Source organism: Antennarius striatus, chromosome 15, assembly GCF_040054535.1.
Source record: "Antennarius striatus isolate MH-2024 chromosome 15, ASM4005453v1, whole genome shotgun sequence".
NCBI lineage: Eukaryota > Metazoa > Chordata > Actinopteri > Lophiiformes > Antennariidae > Antennarius > Antennarius striatus.
In genome coordinates this window covers 15319126-15343279 of record NC_090790.1, presented here as the reverse complement: position 1 = coordinate 15343279, position 24154 = coordinate 15319126, and the positions used below count along the sequence as shown (strand labels likewise).

The window sequence follows — 24154 nt, the reverse complement described above, 5'->3', positions numbered from 1 at the left end:
GTAACGCAGTCCTTCCCAAATATCCCGTCATGCATCCTTGAGTCTCCGAGGTGCCAATTGAGCCTAATGTCCGTTACCTGGATTCTGTCTGACCCGGTTTCGACATTCATTTGTGTCTGACCGACACATTACCGTCACGAGTCGGACTCAGGAGTCTTTCAGAGTCTATACCGAGTCCTGAAATGTCCTGGAACGTCCAACCGTCTCTGACCGGGCCTGCAGGAAGTCATACTATATATACCGGAAACTGTGCTCTCAATGTTCGTATTACTTCGGTAATACATATACTAAAATTGGAACGATACAGAGAAGATTAGCATGGCCCCTGCGCAAGGATGACACGCAAATTCGTGAAGCGTTCCACATTTTTCTTTATTAGAAAGTAAAACCTGGACAGATTATGTTATTGGCATTTACACGCAATACATAAAGGTAGTGTGTATTGTATTTGTCTCTGTGTTTTGGTGTTCTTTATGGTTTTTGAATTCACCTCAGGGGTCACATCCTTTAATTGTTGATTAGGACTAATCCAACAATCAACAGTGCTGCATGTTGAAATGGTAATTCTCCATTTTCATCGAACCAAAAGCGTTCCATGCACTTCAACTTTGAAGAATATATCTTAATTACTTAATACTGTTGTATATATATATATATATATATATATATATATATATATATATATATATATATATATATATATATATATATATATATATATATATATATATACTTTAAGTAACTTTACTTTAAGTAACCTTATATATATATATATATATATATATATATATATATATATATATATATATAATTTAGTTATTTTTTATACTGTTTTATATTTTAATTCAATTTTATACTGTTTAGATTTTATTTTATACTGTTTATATTTTAATACTGTAATATTTTTAAATTTTATACTGTTTATATTTTAGTTATAGTTTAGTATATAAGTCCTGTTAGTGCTGCATGTGTCTGTCTGTTAGTGTAATGTATGTCTTGTGGTATGTCCTGTGATGTCAGTGTTTCCTTTTCTCCTGGTGTTTATCCAGTATTATTTGTTATTTAATGCCTGAGCAGTGGATATATGCAATTTCCTCCGGGATTAATAAAGTATCTATCTATCTATCTATCTATCTATCTATCTATCTATCTATCTATCTATCTATCTATCTATCTATCTATCTATCTATCTATCTATCTATCTATCTATCTATCTATCTATCTATCTATCTATCTATCTATCTATCTATCTATCTATCTAATTGGTTTCGTTCATCTCAACAAAAGTTTGCTTTCTATCAAGTAGAAAATACATAATGATATTTGAGTTGTTAGGTTACTTAAAGTAACATTTCAAAGGTTTTCTGAAGTTTTATTTAGAATATTTCATCCAGACCCATTGGCATCGTACGAAAGCATAGACACTGCCATAGCATCGTGTCACATCTGTGATCAAATGAAAATTAAGCATTTGTAGTTCCTCACTTTGACCACAAGAGGGTATTAAACGCATTTACTGTCAAAGAGACTTCTGAATATTTTATCAGCAATGGAGTTTAATATGTCTTACTATTTGAAATGTATGCAATCATAAAACTTTTTGAAATGCTAACTAGCTGTTGCTGTCCATAGGTGTTTATTACCACAGAGTGGAATTTCTTAGTTGTCTTTTGTCTTGTTAAAATGCTGTAAATAGTTTGTTTTGACGTTTACCTTTGTTTGGAAGGAATGGCGACATCTACTGGGAAAACTTTTATGTTGTACTGAGCAGCAGCACTAATTAGTAGTTTACCTGCCTAATTGATTTAAGGGTGTGGCAAGGTTTGCTCTGTTTGAAGCCATCTACACACCACATGCAGCAGACAGTGGCAGAAAAAGGGAAGCTGTGTGGTCAGAAAAACAAATAAAACACTTCCTAACTCCTCCTAAATTTCGAGGCAGAAAGCGCACACGGTATGTTTGTCTTTTACTTTTACTTTGTGTGCATAATATTCATGTTTGTATCATATTTTAGAGTGATAAGATGCTTGTGTTTGTAATTGTTTCAGTTTTTCACGGTGTTTGCGGTATTACCGCAGAAATAAATACTGGACAAACATCAGTCGGAGCGTGGCTTCTCTGTCTCAGAAAAAGAAAGTAGATGATTGTTCATCTGGGTTCAGACACGAAGACTGAGTGAAACTAAAATGTGTAAAAACGGCCATTGACCACAGGAGGGCAGTGCCACCAATATGTGTTCATGTCCGGTGGTCGCTCAAAATAAATGCATCAAACAGACAGGAAATATATTTGATTCAATTTTCATGAGAAAAGTACGTGCAAAAACTGGTGATGAGTTTTTAATATTTTTCATCATTGTTACCGTCCAAATCGATCGATCAATGGTCGGTCAGTAGATCGTCAGTAGATCAACGTGTCTCTGTCTGTCTGTCTGTCTGTCTGTCTGTCTGTCTGTCTGTCTGTCTGTCTGTCTGTCTGTCTGTCTGTCTGTCTGTCTGTCTGTCTGTCTGTCTGTCTGTCTGTCTGTCTGTCTGTCTGTCTGTCTGTCTGTCCGTCCTCAACGGAACTGAGCTTTACTTTTAATTTACCAAAGTATGATGAAGTGTCCCCTAAATAGATAGATATATACTTTATACAAGGTTATATGATCACAACACCAAAGAGTAGGTACGTACAGTATGTAGTTTTCATGCAAGCTCATAAATGATAAATAGAACAGTTTGGTCAGAGTGTAAATACTGTCACAGAGCAGCACCTAACAATACTTGGTTTTTGCACAATACAGCCAGAACTAAACCCGGTTGGCAAGACAGAGAGACAGAGATGGGAAGGACGTGCAGCAGGTTAGGGTGATTAAGGATAGGGATGGAAGTCTATTGACAGATGCCAGTAGTGTGATGGGAAGATGGAAAGAGTACTTTGAAGAGTTGATGAACGTGGAAAATGAGAGGGAACAAAGACTAGAAGAGGTGACTGTTGTGGAGCAGGATGTAGCAAAGATTAGTCAGGATGAAGTGAGGAGGGCATTGAAGAGGATGAAGAGTGGAAAGGCAGTCGGTCCTGATGATATACCTGTAGAGGTATGGAAGTGTCTAGGAGAGGTGGCGGTAGAGTTTCTGACTGGGTTGTTCAACAGGATCTTAGATAGTGAGAAGATGGCTGAGGAATGGAGGAGAAGTGTGCTGGTGCCCATTTTTAAGAACAAGGGAGATGTGCAGAGTTGTGGCAACTATAGAGGAATAAAGTATGTTAGAACGGTGCAGGACATGTATGAAGACTGTAAGACAGTGGTGAGGTGTGCTGTAGGTGTGACAGAGGAGTTCAAGGTGGAGGTGGGACTGCATCAGGGATCAGCTCTGAGCCCCTTCTTGTTTGCCATGGTGATGGACAGGCTGACAGACGAGGTTAGACAGGAATCTCCATGGACTATGATGTTTGCAGATGACATTGTGATCTGCAGTGAGAGCAGGGAACAGGTGGAGGAGAAGCTAGAGAGGTGGAGGTTTGTCCTGGAAAGGAGAGGCATGAAGGTTAGCCGCAGTAAGACAGAGTACATGTGTGTGAATGAAAGGGACTCAAGTGGAAGAGTGAGGTTAGAGGGAGAAGAGATCAAGAAGGTGGAGGATTTTAAGTACTTAGGGTCAACAGTCCAGAGCAATGGAGAGTGTGGAAAAGAGGTGAAGAAGCGTGTCCAGGCAGGATGGAACGGGTGGAGGAAAGTGTCAGGTGTGATGTGTGATAGAAGAGTTTCAGCTAAAATGAAGGGAAAGGTGTACAAAACTGGTGAGACCAGCGATGTTGTTTGGTCTAGAGACAGTGTCACTGAGGAAAAGACAGGAGACAGAGCTGGAGGTAGCAGAGATGAAGATGCTGAGGTTCTCTCTGGGAGTGACCAGGAAGGATAGGATCAGGAATGAGTATATCAGAGGGACAGCACATGTTAGAGGTTTTGGAGATAAAGTCAGAGAGGCCAGACTGAGATGGTTTGGACATGTCCAGAGGAGAGATAGTGAATATATTGGTAGAAGGATGCTCAGTTTTGAACTGCCAGGCAGGAGGCCTAGAGGAAGACCAGAGAGGAGGTTTATGGATGTAATGAGGGAAGACATGAAGGTAGTTGGTGTGAGAGAAGAGGATTCAAAGGACAGGGTTAGATGGAGGAAATTGATTCGCTGTGGCGACCCCTGAAGGGAAAAGCCGAAAGGAAAAGAAGAAGCCAGAACTAAACCCCAGAACCACAAGAACAGATTAAATACTCAGCTCAACTGAATCCTGTTTTAGCTTTGATTTTTGTAGTTTTTTTAGGAGTCAATGTGTTTCATCACACTGACTGTAACCCCCCCCCCCCGTCGCTCACATTGATCCCATGCTACACTGCTGGCGAGGTTGTCTACTTCCCATGACAGTGATACAGGCTCATAAATTATTTGCTCTTCATGAATTATTAGCTAGCTGCTAGCGATGTTGATCCTGCTGGCGGGGGCAGCACTTGGCCTGGATGGAGAATGGACATCTCCGCTCTGCCCAACAACAACCACCCACACCGGTTCCTCCAGCTGGACGTGGGGTTACTGCCGGCCTCACACAGCATGTTCCAGGTTGGGGCAGTCGTGTCCAGTCAGAGGCACTGGCACAACAGGGTCTTCTCCCAGGTATGAAGGTGTGTGTGTTCTATGGCACAATGGGGTTGTTCTCCCAGGTATGGGGGTTGTGTGTTCTCTTTGACATGGATCGGTTCCTTCACACGTTAATTGTCTAAACAACAAGAAATGTGGACCTGAAGTTTGACAACTAGAGTGATCCAGAAGATGAGATATCAATGTGGTAGCGACAGCTATTTATTGTACTTGTTTTTATTGTATTTCTTTTGTCTTATGATGATGAGTTAACTTTTATTTCTAGCGTTTAGTCCGACTCTCCTTTTTAATCATTGGAATTGTTAAGTGAGTTTAGTTGAACCGGCAGTACAGAGACGCTCTGAGAGCAGGGGTTCCACAGGCTTGAAGGTTCTTTAAGGTGGATGTGGTGAGAACTCTTACCTGAGCCTCTGTTTTCCCACAGAGGGAGGGCCTGGTGGCTCCTGGGGGCCGGTCTCCTCCGTCCCCAGGGGGTGATCCAGTATTGTTTGTGGACAGATACCTGGAGAAACACATCAGTCCTGTCACCCTCAAGTCCAACATCAGAACAAACCCTTTGTACATTGCCAGAAGTTCCAAAGATGCAGTGAACAACCAGTCCAAACCGTCTTGGACTGTCAAAGAACACGACAAAAAAACCCTCCAAGGCAACCTGGCAGATTATCTAAAGGTAAAGGTGAACAGAGCAGGACGGATGAAGGGTCCGCAGCCTCTCGATCTGATTTCAGTGTGAGACACAACATTATTACACATTTATTAATGCAAGTCTAAGAAGCATTAGGGGACTTCCCAAATGTACAGAAAAACTACAACCCTGCAACTACAACCCTACAAGGATGCAGGTTTTAGTTAAGAACCCCTTGCAATCAGTTTGAACACATGATCAGTACCTCTGACACAGGGTTCCTTACCTAAAGGCCGTCCACACAGTGGAGACAGTAGAGTCCAATCTCTGCTGGGAGACTCTGGTCTCCTCTGTCCTTCTCCTGCCCTCAGTGCAGAAGGATCCTAACATGTTGAACCACCTGTTGGATGGGCTCTACTGGAAGGGCTCACTGATTACACTGATTACAATGAACACTGATTATAATATATCCCTCTGAAATATTACAATGCAAAAGAGAAAATATGTGTCCGATTTGATCAAATTTCAATATGTACTAAGTAGGGCTGTCATTTTGACGCGTTAATTAAATTAATTATGCTCAAATTAACGCACTATAAAAATTAATGCAATTTATTGCGAGTGGCAAGTCAATGGGCAAGCAGTTTAAATTTGGCCCATTGAGCGACCCATGGGCTGCTTTGACATCATTTCGTATCTGCGCCACTAGACAAAAGCAGGGTGACTGACAACAGAGATGGGCGCGACACAGGAGAGCGGGGCAAGCCCACTCGAACCTTTGGGCGGAAAGTTTATTGATAAAAAGAACAAGCATGTGACTATAGGGGCGGCAGTTGCTCGGTGGTAGAGCAATCATCTTGCAGACGGGTCGCCCAACCATCGGTGGTTTAAGTCCTGCTCCCACACGGACATCCGTCGGAGCATGAATAATCTTTTCTTCTTGTTGTATTCTATTGATTAGTCATGCACTACAATTTTGCAATGTCCTAGAATTCAAATCCTTTATTTGGGGGTCTGTAGCAGGTATGAAATTAAAATGCGATTAATGAATTACAAATCCTGTAATTATTAGATGCATTTTTTTAATCGCCTGACAACAGTAGTATTTTCTGAAGTTTTCAAACCCTCGTTTGAAGAAAAACATTTTTTCTTTGACCCGCCGGTCGACGAAAATAAGAAAAAATTACTTACCTGTCGGTAAGTACCTGCTGGCCAAAAAAACCTTTTTTTTTGAGCCGCCAGTCAAATTAAAAATAAATTTGTTTCACCCACCTGTCAACAAAGGCAACTATTTTCTTTGACCTGCCTGTCAACAAATATTTTAAAAAATTATTGACCCGCCGGTCAATTGAAAAAAAAAATTACTTGACCCGCGGGTCAACAAAAATTAATAATTTTATTGAAATTCCAATAACCACAAAAATGACTTTATTTGACCCCCTTTCAGCAAAAACGACTTTTATTTGACCCGCAGGTCATGAAAAAAAAAAAAAATTACTGACCCGCCGGTCAATGGAAAAAAAGATTTCTTGACCCGCGGGTCAACAAAAAATAAATATTTTATTGACCTTCCAATAACCACAAAAATGACTTTATTTGACCCCCCTTTCAACAAAAAGCACTTTTATTTCACCCGCAGGTCATGAAAAAAAATAAAAAAATTATTGACCCGCCGGTCAATGGAAAAAAAAAATTACTTGACCCGCGGGTCAACAAAAATGAAAAATTATATTGACCTTCCAATAACCACAAAAATGACTTTATTTGATCCCCCTTTCAACAAAAAGCACTTTTATTTGACCCGCAGGTCATGAAAAAAAATAAAAAAATTATTGACCCGCCGGTCAATGGAAAAAACAAATGTCTTGACCCGCGGGTCAAGAAAAATTAAAAATTATATTGACCCACCAATAACCACAAAAATGACTTTATTTGACCCCCCTTTAAAAAAAAGCACTTTTATTTCACCCGCAGGTCATGAAAAAAAAATATATATATTGACTCCGCCGGTCAATGGAAAAAGAAAATTTCTTGACCCGCGGGTCAACAAAAATTAAAAATTATATTGACCCGCAAATAACCACAAAAATTACTTTATTTGACCCCCCTTTCAACAAAAAGCACTTTTATTTGACCCGCAGGTCATGAAAAAAAAAAAATTATTGACCCGCCGGTCAATGGAAAAAAAAGATTTCTTGACCCGCGGGTCAACAAAAATGAAAAATTATATTGACCTTCCAATAACCACAAAAATGACTTTATTCGACCCCCCTTTCAACAAAAAGCACTTTTGTTTGACCCGCAGGTCATGAAAAAAAAAAATAATTATTGACCCGCCGGTCAATTAAAAAAAAAGATTTCTTGACCCGCGGGTCAACAAAAATGAAAAATTATACTGACCTTCCAATAACCAAAAAATGATTTTATTTGACCCCCCTTTCAACCAAAAGCACTTTTATTTGACCCGCAGGTCATGAAAAATAAAATAAAAATTCCTGACCCACCGGTCAATGGAAAAAGAAAATTTCTTGACCCCCCTTTCAACAAAAAATAAAAATTTTATTGACCCACCAATAACCAAAAAAATGACTGTATTTGACCCCCCTTTCAACAAAAAGCACTTTTATTTGACCCGCAGGTCATGAAAAAAAAAAAAATTATTGACCCGCCGGTCAATGGAAAAAGAAAATTTCTTGACCCGCGGGTCACAAAAATGAAACATTTTATTGACCTTCCAATAACCACAAAATGACTTTATTTGACCCCCCTTTCAACAAAAAGCACTTTTATTTGACCCGCAGGTCATAAAAAAAAAAAAAAATATTGACAAGCCGGTCAATGGAAAAAAAAGATTTCTTGACCCGCGGGTCAACAAAAAATAAAAATTATATTGACCCACCAATAACCACAAAAATGACTTTATTTGACCCCCCTTTCAACCAAAAGCACTTTTATTTGAACCGCAGGTCATGAAAAAAAAAAAAATTATTGACCCGCCGGTCAATGAAAAAGAAATATTTCTTGACCCGCGGGTCAACAAAAATGAAAAATTATATTGACCTTCCAATAACCACAAAAATGACTTTATTTGACCCCCCTTTCAACAAAAAGCACTTTTATTTGACCCGCAGGTCATGAAAAAAAAAAAATTATTGACAAGCCGGTCAATGGAAAAAAAAGATTTCTTGACCCGCGGGTTAACAAAAAATAAATATTTTATTGACCTTCCAATAACCACAAAAATGACTTTGTTTGACCCCCCCTTTCAACCAAAAGCACTTTTATTTGAACCGCAGGTCATGAAATAAAAAAAAAATTATTGACCCGCCGGTCAATGGAAAAAAAAAAAGTCTTGACCCCGCGGGTCAACAAAAAATAAAAATTATATCGACCTTCCAATAACCACAAAAATGACTTTATTTGAACCCCCTTTCAACAAAAAGCACTTTTATTTGACCCGCAGGTCATGAAAAATAAAAAAAAATTATTGACCCGCCGGTCAATGGAAAAAAAAAATGTCTTGACCCGCGGGTCAAGAAAAATTAAAAATTATGTTGACCAACCAATAACCACAAAAATGACTTTATTTGACCCCCCTTTAAAAAAAAAGCACTTTTATTTCACCCGCAGGTCATGAAAAAAATATATATATATTGACTCCGCCGGTCAATGGAAAAAGAAAATTTCTTGACCCGCGGGTCAACAAAAATTAAAAATTATATTGACCCGCAAATAACCAAAAAAATTACTTTATTTGACCCCCCTTTCAACAAAAAGCACTTTTATTTGACCCGCAGGTCATGAAAAAAAAATAATTATTGACCCGCCGGTCAATGGAAAAAAAAGATTTCTTGACCCGCGGGTCAACAAAAATGAAAATTTTTATTGACCTTCCAATAACCACAAAAATGACTGTATTTGACCCCCCTTTCAACAAAAAGCACTTTTATTTGACCCGCAGGTCATGAAAAATAAAAAAAAATTATTAACCCGCCGGTCAATTGAAAAAAAAAATTACTTGACCCGCGGGTCAACAAAAAATAAATATTATATTGACCTTCCAATAACCACAAAAATGACTTTATTTGACCCCCCTTTCAACAAAAAGCACTTTTATTTGACCCGCAGGTCATTAAAAAAAAAAAAATTATTGACCCGCCGGTCAATTGAAAAAAAAAATTACTTGACCCGCGGGTCAACAAAAAATAAATATTATATTGACCTTCCAATAACCACAAAAATGACTTTATTTGACCCCCCTTTCAACAAAAAGCACTTTTATTTGACCCGCAGGTCATGAAAAAAAAAATATATATTGACTCCGCCGGTCAATGGAAAAAGAAAATTTCTTGACCCGCGGGTCAACAAAAATTAAACATTATGTTGACCCACCAATAACCACAAAAATGACTTTATTTGACCCCCCTTTTAAAAAAAAGCACTTTTATTTGACCCGCAGGTCATGAAAAATAAAAAAAAATCATTAACCCGCCGGTCAATTGAAAAAAAAAATTACTTGACCCGCGGGTCAACAAAAAATAAATATTATATTGACCTTCCAATAACCACAAAAATGACTTTATTTGACCCCCCTTTCAACAAAAAGCACTTTTATTTGACCCGCAGGTCATAAAAAAAAAAAAAAATATTGACAAGCCGGTCAATGGAAAAAAAAGATTTCTTGACCCGCGGGTCAACAAAAAATAAATATTTTATTGACCTTCCAATAACCACAAAAATGACTTTATTTGACCCCCCTTTCAAAAAAAAGCACTTTTATTTGACCCGCAGGTAATGAAAAAAAAAAAAAAATTACTGACCCGCCGGTCAATGGAAAAAAAAAATGTCTTGACCCGCGGGTCAACAAAAAATAAAAATTATATTGACCCACCAATAACCACAAAAATGACTTTATTTGACCTGCCTGACAACCAACAGTACTTTTATTTGACCCGCAGGTCATGAAAAATAAAAAAAAATTATTGACCCGCCGGTCAATTGAAAAAAAAAATTACTTGACCCGCGGGTCAACAAAAAATAAATATTATATTGACCTTCCAATAACCACAAAAATGACTTTATTTGACCCCCCTTTCAACAAAAAGCACTTTTATTTGACCCGCAGGTCATAAAAAAAAAATAAAATATTGACAAGCCGGTCAATGGAAAAAAAAGATTTCTTGACCCGCGGGTCAACAAAAAATAAATATTTTATTGACCTTCCAATAACCACAAAAATGACTTTATTTGACCCCCCTTTCAACAAAAAGCACTTTTATTTGACCCGCAGGTAATGAAAAAAAAAAAAAAAATTACTGACCCGCCGGTCAATGGAAAAAAAAAATGTCTTGACCCGCGGGTCAACAAAAAATAAAAATTATATTGACCCACCAATAACCACAAAAATGACTTTATTTGACCTGCCTGACAGCCAACAGTACTTTTATTTGACCCGCAGGTCATGAAAAATAAAAAAAAATTATTGACCCGCCGGTCAATTGAAAAAAAAAATTACTTGACCCGCGGGTCAACAAAAAATAAATATTATATTGACCTTCCAATAACCACAAAAATGACTTTATTTGACCCCCCTTTCAACAAAAAGCACTTTTATTTGACCCGCAGGTCATGAAAAAAAATAAAAAAATTATTGACTTGCCGGTCAATGGAAAAAAAAAATTACTTGACCCGCGGGTCAACAAAAAATAAATATTATATTGACCTTCCAATAACCACAAAAATGACTTTATTTGACCCCCCTTTCAACAAAAAGCACTTTTAATTGACCCGCAGGTCATGAAAAAAAAAAATAATTATTGACCCGCCGGTCAATTAAAAAAAAAAAAGTCTTGACCCCACGGGTCAACAAAAAATAAAAATTATATTGACCCACCAATAACCACAAAAATGACTTTATTTGACCCCCCTTTCAACAAAAAGCACTTTTATTTGACCCGCAGGTCATGAAAAAATAAAAAAAATTATTGACCCGCCGGTCAATGGAAAAAAAAAATTACTTGACCCGCGGGTCAACAAAAAATAAATATTTTATTGACCTTCCAATAACCACAAAAATGACTTTATTTGACCCCCCTTTCAACAAAAATCACTTTTATTTGACCCGCAGGTCATGAAAAAAAAAAAAATTATTGACCCGCCGGTCAATTAAAAAAAAAAAATGTCTTGACCCGCGGGTCAACAAAAAATAAAAATTATATTGACCCACCAATAACCACAAAAATGACTTTATTTGACCCCCTTTCAGCAAAAACGACTTTTATTTGACCCGCAGGTCATGAAAAAAAAAAAAAATTACTGACCCGCCGGTCAATGGAAAAAAAGATTTCTTGACCCGCGGGTCAACAAAAAATAAATATTTTATTGACCTTCCAATAACCACAAAAATGACTTTATTTGACCCCCCTTTCAACAAAAAGCACTTTTATTTCACCCGCAGGTCATGAAAAAAAATAAAAAAATTATTGACCCGCCGGTCAATGGAAAAAAAAAATTACTTGACCCGCGGGTCAACAAAAATGAAAAATTATATTGACCTTCCAATAACCACAAAAATGACTTTATTTGACCCCCCTTTCAACAAAAAGCACTTTTATTTGACCCGCAGGTCATGAAAAAAAATAAAAAAATTATTGACCCGCCGGTCAATGGAAAAAAAAGTGTCTTGACCCGCGGGTCAAGAAAAATTAAAAATTATATTGACCCACCAATAACCACAAAAATGACTTTATTTGACCCCCCTTTAAAAAAAAAGCACTTTTATTTCACCCGCAGGTCATGAAAAAAAAAAAAAAATATTGACTCCGCCGGTCAATGGAAAAAGAAAATTTCTTGACCCGCGGGTCAACAAAAATTAAAAATTATATTGACCCGCAAATAACCACAAAAATTACTTTATTTGACCCCCCTTTCAACAAAAAGCACTTTTATTTGACCCGCAGGTCATGAAAAAAAAAAAATTATTGACCCGCCGGTCAATGGAAAAAAAAGATTTCTTGACCCGCGGGTCAACAAAAATGAAAAATTATATTGACCTTCCAATAACCACAAAAATGACTTTATTCGACCCCCCTTTCAACAAAAAGCACTTTTGTTTGACCCGCAGGTCATGAAAAAAAAAAAAAATTATTGACCCGCCGGTCAATTAAAAAAAAAGATTTCTTGACCCGCGGGTCAACAAAAATGAAAAATTATACTGACCTTCCAATAACCAAAAAATGATTTTATTTGACCCCCCTTTCAACCAAAAGCACTTTTATTTGACCCGCAGGTCATGAAAAATAAAATAAAAATTCCTGACCCACCGGTCAATGGAAAAAGAAAATTTCTTGACCCCCCTTTCAACAAAAAATAAAAATTTTATTGACCCACCAATAACCAAAAAAATGACTGTATTTGACCCCCCTTTCAACAAAAAGCACTTTTATTTGACCCGCAGGTCATGAAAAAAAAAAAAATTATTGACCCGCCGGTCAATGGAAAAAGAAAATTTCTTGACCCGCGGGTCACAAAAATTAAACATTTTATTGACCTTCCAATAACCACAAAATGACTTTATTTGACCCCCCTTTCAACAAAAAGCACTTTTATTTGACCCGCAGGTCATAAAAAAAAAAAAAAATATTGACAAGCCGGTCAATGGAAAAAAAAGATTTCTTGACCCGCGGGTCAACAAAAAATAAAAATTATATTGACCCACCAATAACCACAAAAATGACTTTATTTGACCCCCCTTTCAACCAAAAGCACTTTTATTTGACCCGCAGGTCATGAAAAAAAAAAAAATTATTGACCCGCCGGTCAATGAAAAAGAAATATTTTTGACCCGCGGGTCAACAAAAATGAAAAATTATATTGACCTTCCAATAACCACAAAAATGACTTTATTTGACCCCCCTTTCAACAAAAAGCACTTTTATTTGACCCGCAGGTCATGAAAAAAAAAAAAATATTGACAAGCCGGTCAATGGAAAAAAAAGATTTCTTGACCCGCGGGTTAACAAAAAATAAATATTTTATTGACCTTCCAATAACCACAAAAATGACTTTGTTTGACCCCCCCTTTCAACCAAAAGCACTTTTATTTGAACCGCAGGTCATGAAATAAAAAAAAAATTATTGACCCGCCGGTCAATGGAAAAAAAAAAAGTCTTGACCCCGCGGGTCAACAAAAAATAAAAATTATATCGACCTTCCAATAACCACAAAAATGACTTTATTTGACCCCCCTTTCAACAAAAAGCACTTTTATTTGACCCGCACGTCATGAAAAATAAAAAAAAATTATTGACCAGCCGGTCAATGGAAAAAAAAAATGTCTTGACCCGTGGGTCAAGAAAAATTAAAAATTATGTTGACCAACCAATAACCACAAAAATGACTTTATTTGACCCCCCTTTAAAAAAAAAGCACTTTTATTTGACCCGCAGGTCATGAAAAAAAAATAATTATTGACCCGCCGGTCAATTGAAAAAAAAAATTACTTGACCCGCGGGTCAACAAAAAATAAATATTATATTGACCTTCCAATAACCACAAAAATGACTTTATTTGACCCCCCTTTCAACAAAAAGCACTTTTATTTGACCCGCAGGTCATTAAAAAAAAAAAATTATTGACCCGCCGGTCAATTGAAAAAAAAAATTACTTGACCCGCGGGTCAACAAAAAATAAATATTATATTGACCTTCCAATAACCACAAAAATGACTTTATTTGACCCCCCTTTCAACAAAAAGCACTTTTATTTGACCCGCAGGTCATGAAAAAAAAAATATATATTGACTCCGCCGGTCAATGGAAAAAGAAAATTTTCTTGACCCGCGGGTCAACAAAAATTAAACATTATGTTGACCCACCAATAACCACAAAAATGATTTATTTGACCCCCCTTTAAAAAAAAAGCACTTTTATTTGACCCGCAGGTCATGAAAAATAAAAAAAAATCATTAACCCGCCGGTCAATTGAAAAAAAAAATTACTTGACCCGCGGGTCAACAAAAAATAAATATTATATTGACCTTCCAATAACCACAAAAATGACTTTATTTGACCCCCCTTTCAACAAAAAGCACTTTTATTTGACCCGCAGGTCATAAAAAAAAAAAAAAATATTGACAAGCCGGTCAATGGAAAAAAAAGATTTCTTGACCCGCGGGTCAACAAAAAATAAATATTTTATTGACCTTCCAATAACCACAAAAATGACTTTATTTGACCCCCCTTTCAAAAAAAAGCACTTTTATTTGACCCGCAGGTAATGAAAAAAAAAAAAAAAATTACTGACCCGCCGGTCAATGGAAAAAAAAAATGTCTTGACCCGCGGGTCAACAAAAAATAAAAATTATATTGACCCACCAATAACCACAAAAATGACTTTATTTGACCTGCCTGACAACCAACAGTACTTTTATTTGACCCGCAGGTCATGAAAAATAAAAAAAAATTATTGACCCGCCGGTCAATTGAAAAAAAAAATTACTTGACCCGCGGGTCAACAAAAAATAAATATTATATTGACCTTCCAATAACCACAAAAATGACTTTATTTGACCCCCCTTTCAACAAAAAGCACTTTTATTTGACCCGCAGGTCATAAAAAAAAAATAAAATATTGACAAGCCGGTCAATGGAAAAAAAAGATTTCTTGACCCGCGGGTCAACAAAAAATAAATATTTTATTGACCTTCCAATAACCACAAAAATGACTTTATTTGACCCCCCTTTCAACAAAAAGCACTTTTATTTGACCCGCAGGTAATGAAAAAAAAAAAGAAAATTACTGACCCGCCGGTCAATGGAAAAAAAAAATGTCTTGACCCGCGGGTCAACAAAAAATAAAAATTATATTGACCCACCAATAACCACAAAAATGACTTTATTTGACCTGCCTGACAACCAACAGTACTTTTATTTGACCCGCAGGTCATGAAAAATAAAAAAAAATTATTGACCCGCCGGTCAATTGAAAAAAAAAATTACTTGACCCGCGGGTCAACAAAAAATAAATATTATATTGACCTTCCAATAACCACAAAAATGACTTTATTTGACCCCCCTTTCAACAAAAAGCACTTTTATTTGACCCGCAGGTCATGAAAAAAAATAAAAAAATTATTGACTTGCCGGTCAATGGAAAAAAAAAATTACTTGACCCGCGGGTCAACAAAAAATAAATATTATATTGACCTTCCAATAACCACAAAAATGACTTTATTTGACCCCCCTTTCAACAAAAAGCACTTTTAATTGACCCGCAGGTCATGAAAAAAAATAAAAAAATTACTTGACCCGCGGATCAAGAAAAATTAAAAATTATGTTGACCCACCAATAACCACAAAAATGACTTTATTTGACCCCCCTTTAAAAAAAAAGCAGTTTTATTTCACCCGCAGGTCATGAAAAAAAAAAATATATATTGACTCCGCCGGTCAATGGAAAAAGAAAATTTCTTGACCCGCGGGTCAACAAAAATGAAAAATTATATTGACCTTCCAATAACCACAAAAATGACTTTATTTGACCCCCCTTTCAACAAAAAGCACTTTTATTTGACCCGCAGGTCATAAAAAAAAAAAAAAATATTGACAAGCCGGTCAATGGAAAAAAAAGATTTCTTGACCCGCGGGTCAACAAAAAATAAAAATTATATTGACCCACCAATAACCACAAAAATGACTTTATTTGACCCCCCTTTCAACAAAAAGCACTTTTATTTGACCCGCAGGTCATGAAAAAATAAAAAAAATTATTGACCCGCCGGTCAATGGAAAAAAAAAATTACTTGACCCGCGGATCAACAAAAAATAAAAATTATATCGACCTTCCAATAACCACAAAAATGACTTTATTTGACCCCCCTTTCAACAAAAAGCACTTTTATTTGACCCGCAGGTCATGAAAAAAAAAAAAAAATTATTGACCCGCCGGTCAATGGAAAAAAAAAATGTCTTGACCCGCGGGTCAACAAAAAATAAAAATTATATTGACCCACCAATAACCACAAAAATGACTTTATTTGACCTGCCTGACAACCAACAGTACTTTTATTTGACCCGCAGGTCATGAAAAATAAAAAAAAATTATTGACCCGCCGGTCAATTGAAAAAAAAAATTACTTGACCCGCGGGTCAACAAAAAATAAATATTATATTGACCTTCCAATAACCACAAAAATGACTTTATTTGACCCCCCTTTCAACAAAAAGCACTTTTATTTGACCCGCAGGTCATGAAAAAAAATAAAAAAATTATTGACCCGCCGGTCAATGGAAAAAAAAAATTACTTGACCCGCGGGTCAACAAAAAATAAATATTATATTGACCTTCCAATAACCACAAAAATGACTTTATTTGACCCCCCTTTCAACAAAAAGCACTTTTATTTGACCCGCAGGTCATGAAAAAAAATAAAAAAATTACTTGACCCGCGGATCAAGAAAAATTAAAAATTATGTTGACCCACCAATAACCACAAAAATGACTTTATTTGACCCCCCCTTTAAAAAAAAAGCAGTTTTATTTCACCCGCAGGTCATGAAAAAAAAATATATATATTGACTCCGCCGGTCAATGGAAAAAGAAAATTTCTTGACCCGCGGGTCAACAAAAATGAAAAATTATATTGACCTTCCAATAACCACAAAAATGACTTTATTTGACCCCCCTTTCAACAAAAAGCACTTTTATTTGACCCGCAGGTCATAAAAAAAAAATAAAATATTGACAAGCCGGTCAATGGAAAAAAAAGATTTCTTGACCCGCGGGTCAACAAAAAATAAATATTTTATTGACCTTCCAATAACCACAAAAATGACTTTATTTGACCTGCCTGACAACCAACAGTACTTTTATTTGACCCGCAGGTCATGAAAAATAAAAAAAAATTATTGACCCGCCGGTCAATTGAAAAAAAAAATTACTTGACCCGCGGGTCAACAAAAAATAAATATTATATTGACCTTCCAATAACCACAAAAATGACTTTATTTGACCCCCCTTTAAAAAAAAAGCACTTTTATATCACCCGCAGGTCATGAAAAAAAAAAATATATATTGACTCCGCCGGTCAATGGAAAAAGAAAATTTCTTGACCCGCGGGTTAACAAAAATTAAAAATTATATTGACCCGCAAATAACCACAAAAATTACTTTATTTGACCCCCCTTTCAACAAAAAGCACTTTTATTTGACCCGCAGGTCATGAAAAAAAAATAATTATTGACCCGCCGGTCAATGGAAAAAAAAGATTTCTTGACCCGCGGGTCAACAAAAATGAAAAATTATATTGACCTTCCAATAACCACAAAAATGACTTTATTCGACCCCCCTTTCAACAAAAAGCACTTTTGTTTGACCCGCAAGTCATGAAAAAAAAAAAAAATTATTGACACACCGGTCAATGGAAAAAGAAAATTTCTTGACCCGCGGGTCAACAAAAAATAAAATTTTTATTGACCTTCCAATAACCACAAAAATGACTGTATTTGACCCCCCTTTCAACAAAAAGCACTTTTATTTGACCCGCAGGTCATGAAAAATAAAAAAAAATTATTAACCCACCGGTCAATGGAAAAAGAAAATTTCTTGACCCGCGGGTCAACAAAAATTTAACATTATGTTGACCCACCAATAACCACAAAAATGACTGTATTTGACCCCCCTTTAAACCAAAAGCACTTTTATTTGACCCGCAGGTCATGAAAAATAAAAAAAAATTACTGACACACCGGTCAATGGAAAAAGAAAATTTCTTGACCCGCGGGTCAACAAAAAACAAAATTTTTATTGACCTTCCAATAACCACAAAAATGACTGTATTTGACCCCCCTTTCAACAAAAAGCACTTTTATTTGACCCGCAGGTCATGAAAAATAAAAAAAAATTATTAACCCACCGGTCAATGGAAAAAGAAAATTTCTTGACCCGCGGGTCAACAAAAATTAAACATTATGTTGACCCACCAATAACCACAAAAATGACTTTATTTGACCCCCCTTTAAAAAAAAAGCACTTTTATTTGACCCGCAGGTCATGAAAAATAAAAAAAAATCATTAACCCCCCGGTCAATTGAAAAAAAAAATTACTTGACCCGCGGGTCAACAAAAAATAAATATTTTATTGACCTTCCAATAACCACAAAAATGACTTTATTTGACCCCCCTTTCAACAAAAAGCACTTTTATTTGACCCGCAGGTCATGAAAAAAAAAAAAAATTATTGACCCGTCGGTCAATTAAAAAAAAAAAAGTCTTGACCCCACGGGTCAACAAAAAATAAAAATTATATTGACCCACCAATAACCACAAAAATGACTTTATTTGACCCCCCTTTCAACAAAAAGCACTTTTATTTGACCCGCAGGTCATGAAAAAATAAAAAAAATTATTGACCCGCCGGTCAATGGAAAAAAAAAATGTCTTGACCCGCGGGTCAAGAAAAGTTAAAAATTATATTGACCCACCAATAACCACAAAAATGACTTTATTTGACCCCCCTTTAAAAAAAAAGCACTTTTATTTCACCCGCAGGTCATGAAAAAAAAATAATTATTGACCCGCCGGTCAATGGAAAAAAAAGATTTCTTGACCCGCGGGTCAACAAAAATGAAAAATTATATTGACCTTCCAATAACCACAAAAATGACTTTATTCGACCCCCCTTTCAACAAAAAGCACTTTTGTTTGACCCGCAGGTCATGAAAAAAAAAAAAAATTATTGACCCGCCGGTCAATTAAAAAAAAAGATTTCTTGACCCGCGGGTCAACAAAAATAAAAAATTTTATTGACCTTCCAATAACCACAAAAATGACTTTATTTGACCCCCTTTTGAACCAAAAGCACTTTTATTTGACCCGCAGGTAATGAAAAAAAAAAAAAAATTACTGACCCGCCGGTCAATGGAAAAAAAAAATGTCTTGACCCGCGGGTCAACAAAAAATAAAAATTATATTGACCCACCAATAACCACAAAAATGACTTTATTTGACCCCCCTTTCAACAAAAAGCACTTTTATTTGACCCGCAGGTCATGAAAAAAAAAAAAAATTATTGACCCGCCGGTCAATTAAAAAAGAAAATTTCTTGACCCGCGGGTCAACAAAAAATAAAATTTTTATTGACCTTCCAATAACCACAAAAATGACTTTATTTGACCCCCTTTTGAACCAAAAGCACTTTTATTTGACCCGCAGGTAATGAAAAAAAAAAAAAAATTACTGACCCGCCGGTCAATGGAAAAAAAAGATTTCTTGACCCGCGGGTCAACAAAAAATAAATATTTTATTGACCTTCCAATAACCACAAAAATGACTTTATTTGACCCCCCTTTCAACCAAAAGCACTTTTATTTGACCCGCAGGTCATAAAAAAAAAAAAAATATTGACAAGCCGGTCAATGGAAAAAAAAGATTTCTTGACCCGCGGGTCAACAAAAAATAAATATTTTATTGACCTTCCAATAACCACAAAAATGACTTTATTTGACCCCCCTTTCAACAAAAAGCACTTTTATTTGACCCGCAGGTCATGAAAAAAAAAAAAAATTATTGACCCGCCGGTCAATTAAAAAAAAAGATGTCTTGACCCGCGGGTCAACAAAAATGAAAAATTATATTGACCCACCAATAACCACAAAAATGACTTTATTTAACCCCCCTTTAAACCAAAAGCACTTTTATTTGACCCGCAGGTCATGAAAAATAAAAAAAAATTACTGACACACCGGTCAATGGAAAAAGAAAATTTCTTGACCCGCGGGTCAACAAAAATGAAAAATTATACTGACCTTCCAATAACCAAAAAATGATTTTATTTGACCCCCCTTTCAACCAAAAGCACTTTTATTTGACCCGCAGGTCATGAAAAATAAAATAAAAATTCCTGACCCACCGGTCAATGGAAAAAGAAAATTTCTTGACCCCCCTTTCAACAAAAAATAAAAATTTTATTGACCTTCCAATAACCACAAAAATGACTGTATTTGACCCCCCTTTCAACAAAAAGCACTTTTATTTGACCCGCAGGTCATGAAAAATAAAAAAAAATTATTAACCCACCGGTCAATGGAAAAAGAAAATTTCTTGACCCGCGGGTCAACAAAAATGAAAAATTTTATTGACCTTCCAATAACCACAAAAATGACTTTATTTGACCCCCTTTTGAACCAAAAGCACTTTTATTTGACCCGCAGGTAATGAAAAATAAAAAAAAATTACTGACCCGCCGGTCAATGGAAAAAAAAGATTTCTTGACCCACGGGTCAACAAAAAATAAATATTTTATTGACCTTCCAATAACCACAAAAATTACTTTATTTGACCCCCCTTTCAACAAAAAGCACTTTTATTTGACCCGCCGGTCAATTAAAAAAAAAGATTTCTTGACCCGCGGGTCAACAAAACATAAAAATTATATGACCCATCAATAACCACAAAAATGACTTTATTTTACCCCCCTTTCAACAAAAAGCACTTTTATTTGACACGCAGGTCATGAAAAAAAAAAAAAAATTGACAAGCCGGTCAATGGAAAAAAAAGATTTCTTGACCCGCGGGTCAACAAAAAATAAATATTTTATTGACCTTCCAATAACCACAAAAATGACTTTGTTTGACCCCCCTTTCAACTAAAAGCACTTTTATTTGAACCGCAGGTCATGAAAAAAAAAAAAAATTATTGACCCGCCGGTCAATGGAAAAAAAAAAAGTCTTGACCCCGCGGGTCAACAAAAAATAAAAATTATATTGACCCACCAATAACCACAAAAATGACTTTATTTGACCCCCCTTTCAACAAAAAGCACTTTTATTTGACCCGCAGGTCATGAAAAAATAAAAAAAATTACTGACCCGCCGGTCAATGGAAAAAAAATATTTCTTGACCCGCGGGTCAACAAAAATGAAAAATTATATTGACCTTCCAATAACCACAAAAATGACTTTATTTGACCCCCCTTTCAACAAAAAGCACTTTTATTTGACCCGCAGGTCATAAAAAAAAAATAAAATATTGACAAGCCGGTCAATGGAAAAAAAAGATTTCTTGACCCACGGGTCAACAAAAAATAAATATTTTATTGACCTTCCAATAACCACAAAAATTACTTTATTTGACCCCCCTTTCAACAAAAAGCACTTTTATTTGACCCGCAGGTCATGTAAAATAAAAAAAAATTATTGACCCGCCGGTCAATTGAAAAAAAAAATTACTTGACCCGCGGATCAACAAAAAATTAAAAATTATATTGACCCACCAATAACCACAAAAATGACTGTATTTGACCCCCCTTTCAACCAAAAGCACTTTTATTTGAGCCGCAGGTCATGAAAAATAAAAATTTTAATTGACCCGCCGGTCAACCAAAAATACTTTTATGTGACATGCAGGTCATGAATAATTAAAAAAAAATATTGACCCCCGGTCAATGGAAAAAAAATTTATTGACCCCCGGGTCAACAAAATATAAAAATTTTATTGACCCACCAATAACCACAAAAATGACTTTATTTGACCCCCTGTCAATCAAAAGCACTTTTATGTGACCTACAGCTCAACAAAAAAAAAAAAAAATTGACCTGCCGGTCAATGGAAAAAAAAAATTTTTGACTGTGGACTGTGGTGGTCAGGGACTGTGGTGGTCACGGACTGTGGTCGTCAAAGACTGTGGTGGTCAGGGACTGTGGTAGTCACGGACTATGGTGGTCACGGACTGTGGTGGTCAGGGACTGTGGTGGTCCTGCTCAGCCTCGGTAATCCTGGTGGTCAACAAAAATAAAATTTTTATTGACCCACCAATAACCACAAAAATGATTTTATTTGATCCCCCTGTCAACCAAAATCACTTTTATGTGACCCACAGGTCATGAAAAATAAAAAAAAATTATTGACCCGCCGGTCAATGGAAAAAAAAATGTCTTGACCCGCAGGTTAACAAAAAAAAATAATTATTGAATGGAATTATTCAATGGAAAAAAAAAATTTCTTGACCTGCGGGTCAAGAAAAAATAAAATTTTTATTGCCCCGCCGGTAACCACCAAAATAAATTCATTTGACCCGCCGGTCAACCAAAAATACTTTTATGTGACCTGGAGGTCATGAAAAATAAAAAAATTACTGACCCACCGGTCAAGAAAAAAAGTTTTTTAATCCGCTGGTTAATAAAAAAAAAACAAATTATTTTCCCGCCGGTCAACAAAAAAAAATTTTTTTTCAACCCGCTGGTTTTGGAAGACAAAAGTATTTTTTAGGTCAGTTTAACACATTAATTAGATTAATTATGCTTCAAATCAACGCGGTATAAAAATTAACGCAATTAAACGCTAGTGGCAAGCACAAGCAGTTTAAATTTGGCCCATTGAGGGTCTCGAAGGCTGCAGTGACGTCACTTCTTACCTGCGCCACTAGTCAAAAGCAGGGTGACTGACAATAGAGATGGACGCGACACAAGAGAGTGAGGCAAGCCCACTCAGACCTTTGGGTGGATTGTTTATTAATGAAAAGGACAAGTACTTGACTATAGTGGCGGCAGTAGCTTGGTGGTAGAGAAATCGTCTCGCAAACGGATTGCTCATCCATCGGTTGTTCGAGTCTCGCTTCAGCAAGGACATCTGTCGGAGCGTTAAAAATCTTTTCTTCTTGGTGTATTCTATTGATTAGTCATGCACTACAGTTTTGCAATGTCCTAGAATTCAAATTCTTTATTTGGGGGCCTTTAGCAGGTATGAGATTAAAATGCGATTAATTACATTAATTAATTAGAAATCCTGTAATTAATTACATTAATTACTTTAATTGCCTGACAGCACTAGTACTAAGGTTTCGCAAGATGAAATGTGACAAAAGTTGAGTGAGTGAAAAGGAAAACCTCAATTTCCTTGAACGAGGAAGAGGAATCAAGAGAAGCTGATAGAAAATCAAATAAGGTTTTTTCAGACTAGTCCTTGCTCTGAAGACATCAGTGTCGTCCGCATAGAAACAAGTAGGGAAGAAGAGATGTGGACTTCCTTTAATGGGATTAATGGCAGCTCAAGTGCATTGATGTTAAAACGACAGATTACTTTAACACAGCTGGAAGAACATACTGTATGTGTGTAGTCACACTTATGAGTCACGCTGTGTGTTTTTCTGATGGTTTCATGAAACAGGAAGAAGAAAACACGCCTAAAGATTTGGACTTTTGGCTGGAGGATCTCTACACACCAGGATTCGACTCTTTACTGAAGAAGAAAGAAGCAGAAGACAGAAGGAAAAGACTTTGTAAAGTTTTGTCTTCAGTCATTTTGTGTATTTGTGCTGTAGTTGTCATCGTTGTTCCCACTGTAGTTCTCCGTGGAGACGACTGAACAGCGTGAGAACTGAGAAGAACCGGCGCCCTCTGCTGACTTGTGTTCATTTCTTTAATGTGACCTGCCAAGGGATGTGTGTGTGTGTGTGTGTGTGTGTGTGTGTGTGTGTGTGTGTGTGTGTGTGTGTGTGTGTGTGTGTGTGTGTGTGTGTGTGTGTGTGTGTGTGTGTGTGTGTGATCCAACTGTGAGTGGTCAGAACCAGAACCAGGGTGCATGGAGATCATTTATTTACCATTTGTTGGCTGGATCAGAGGTTAGATTTCTTTTCTTTAGTTATTGGTGATCTGATCAGTGATGTTTGATGATTAACTTGGTCTCCACATCTCCACCGGCCAGAACAAAGATCAAGCCCAACCAAAATCATCAATCCACTGGAAATGACATTAAAAATCTTTTTTTTGTGTGGAATTTTTATTGTTTGGAAATTCTTGGTAAAACCGGAGCACCCGGAGAAAACACCCACCACGCAGTTGTGGAGAAGGTAATAATAATAATAATGCATAATTATACATTCACATTCATTTTGAC

The 24154-nt window shown here is 36.3% G+C and overlaps 1 protein-coding gene and 1 non-coding gene across 2 annotated transcripts; both read left to right on the top strand.

The window, feature by feature from the left end:
• Positions 1-264: 264 nt before the first annotated feature.
• LOC137609031 (U6 spliceosomal RNA) lies at positions 265-370 on the top strand. The gene has a single exon (XR_011038273.1). It is a non-coding gene; the product is annotated as a U6 spliceosomal RNA (small nuclear RNA).
• Positions 371-4505: 4135 nt separating this feature from the next.
• Positions 4506-23623, top strand: LOC137608984 (major intrinsically disordered NOTCH2-binding receptor 1-like). The gene is made up of 3 exons (XM_068335670.1): positions 4506-4652; positions 5062-5307; positions 23426-23623. The coding sequence occupies exons 1-3, from the start codon at positions 4506-4508 to the stop codon at positions 23621-23623; spliced, it is 591 nt and encodes a 196-aa protein (XP_068191771.1).
• Positions 23624-24154: the final 531 nt, after the last annotated feature.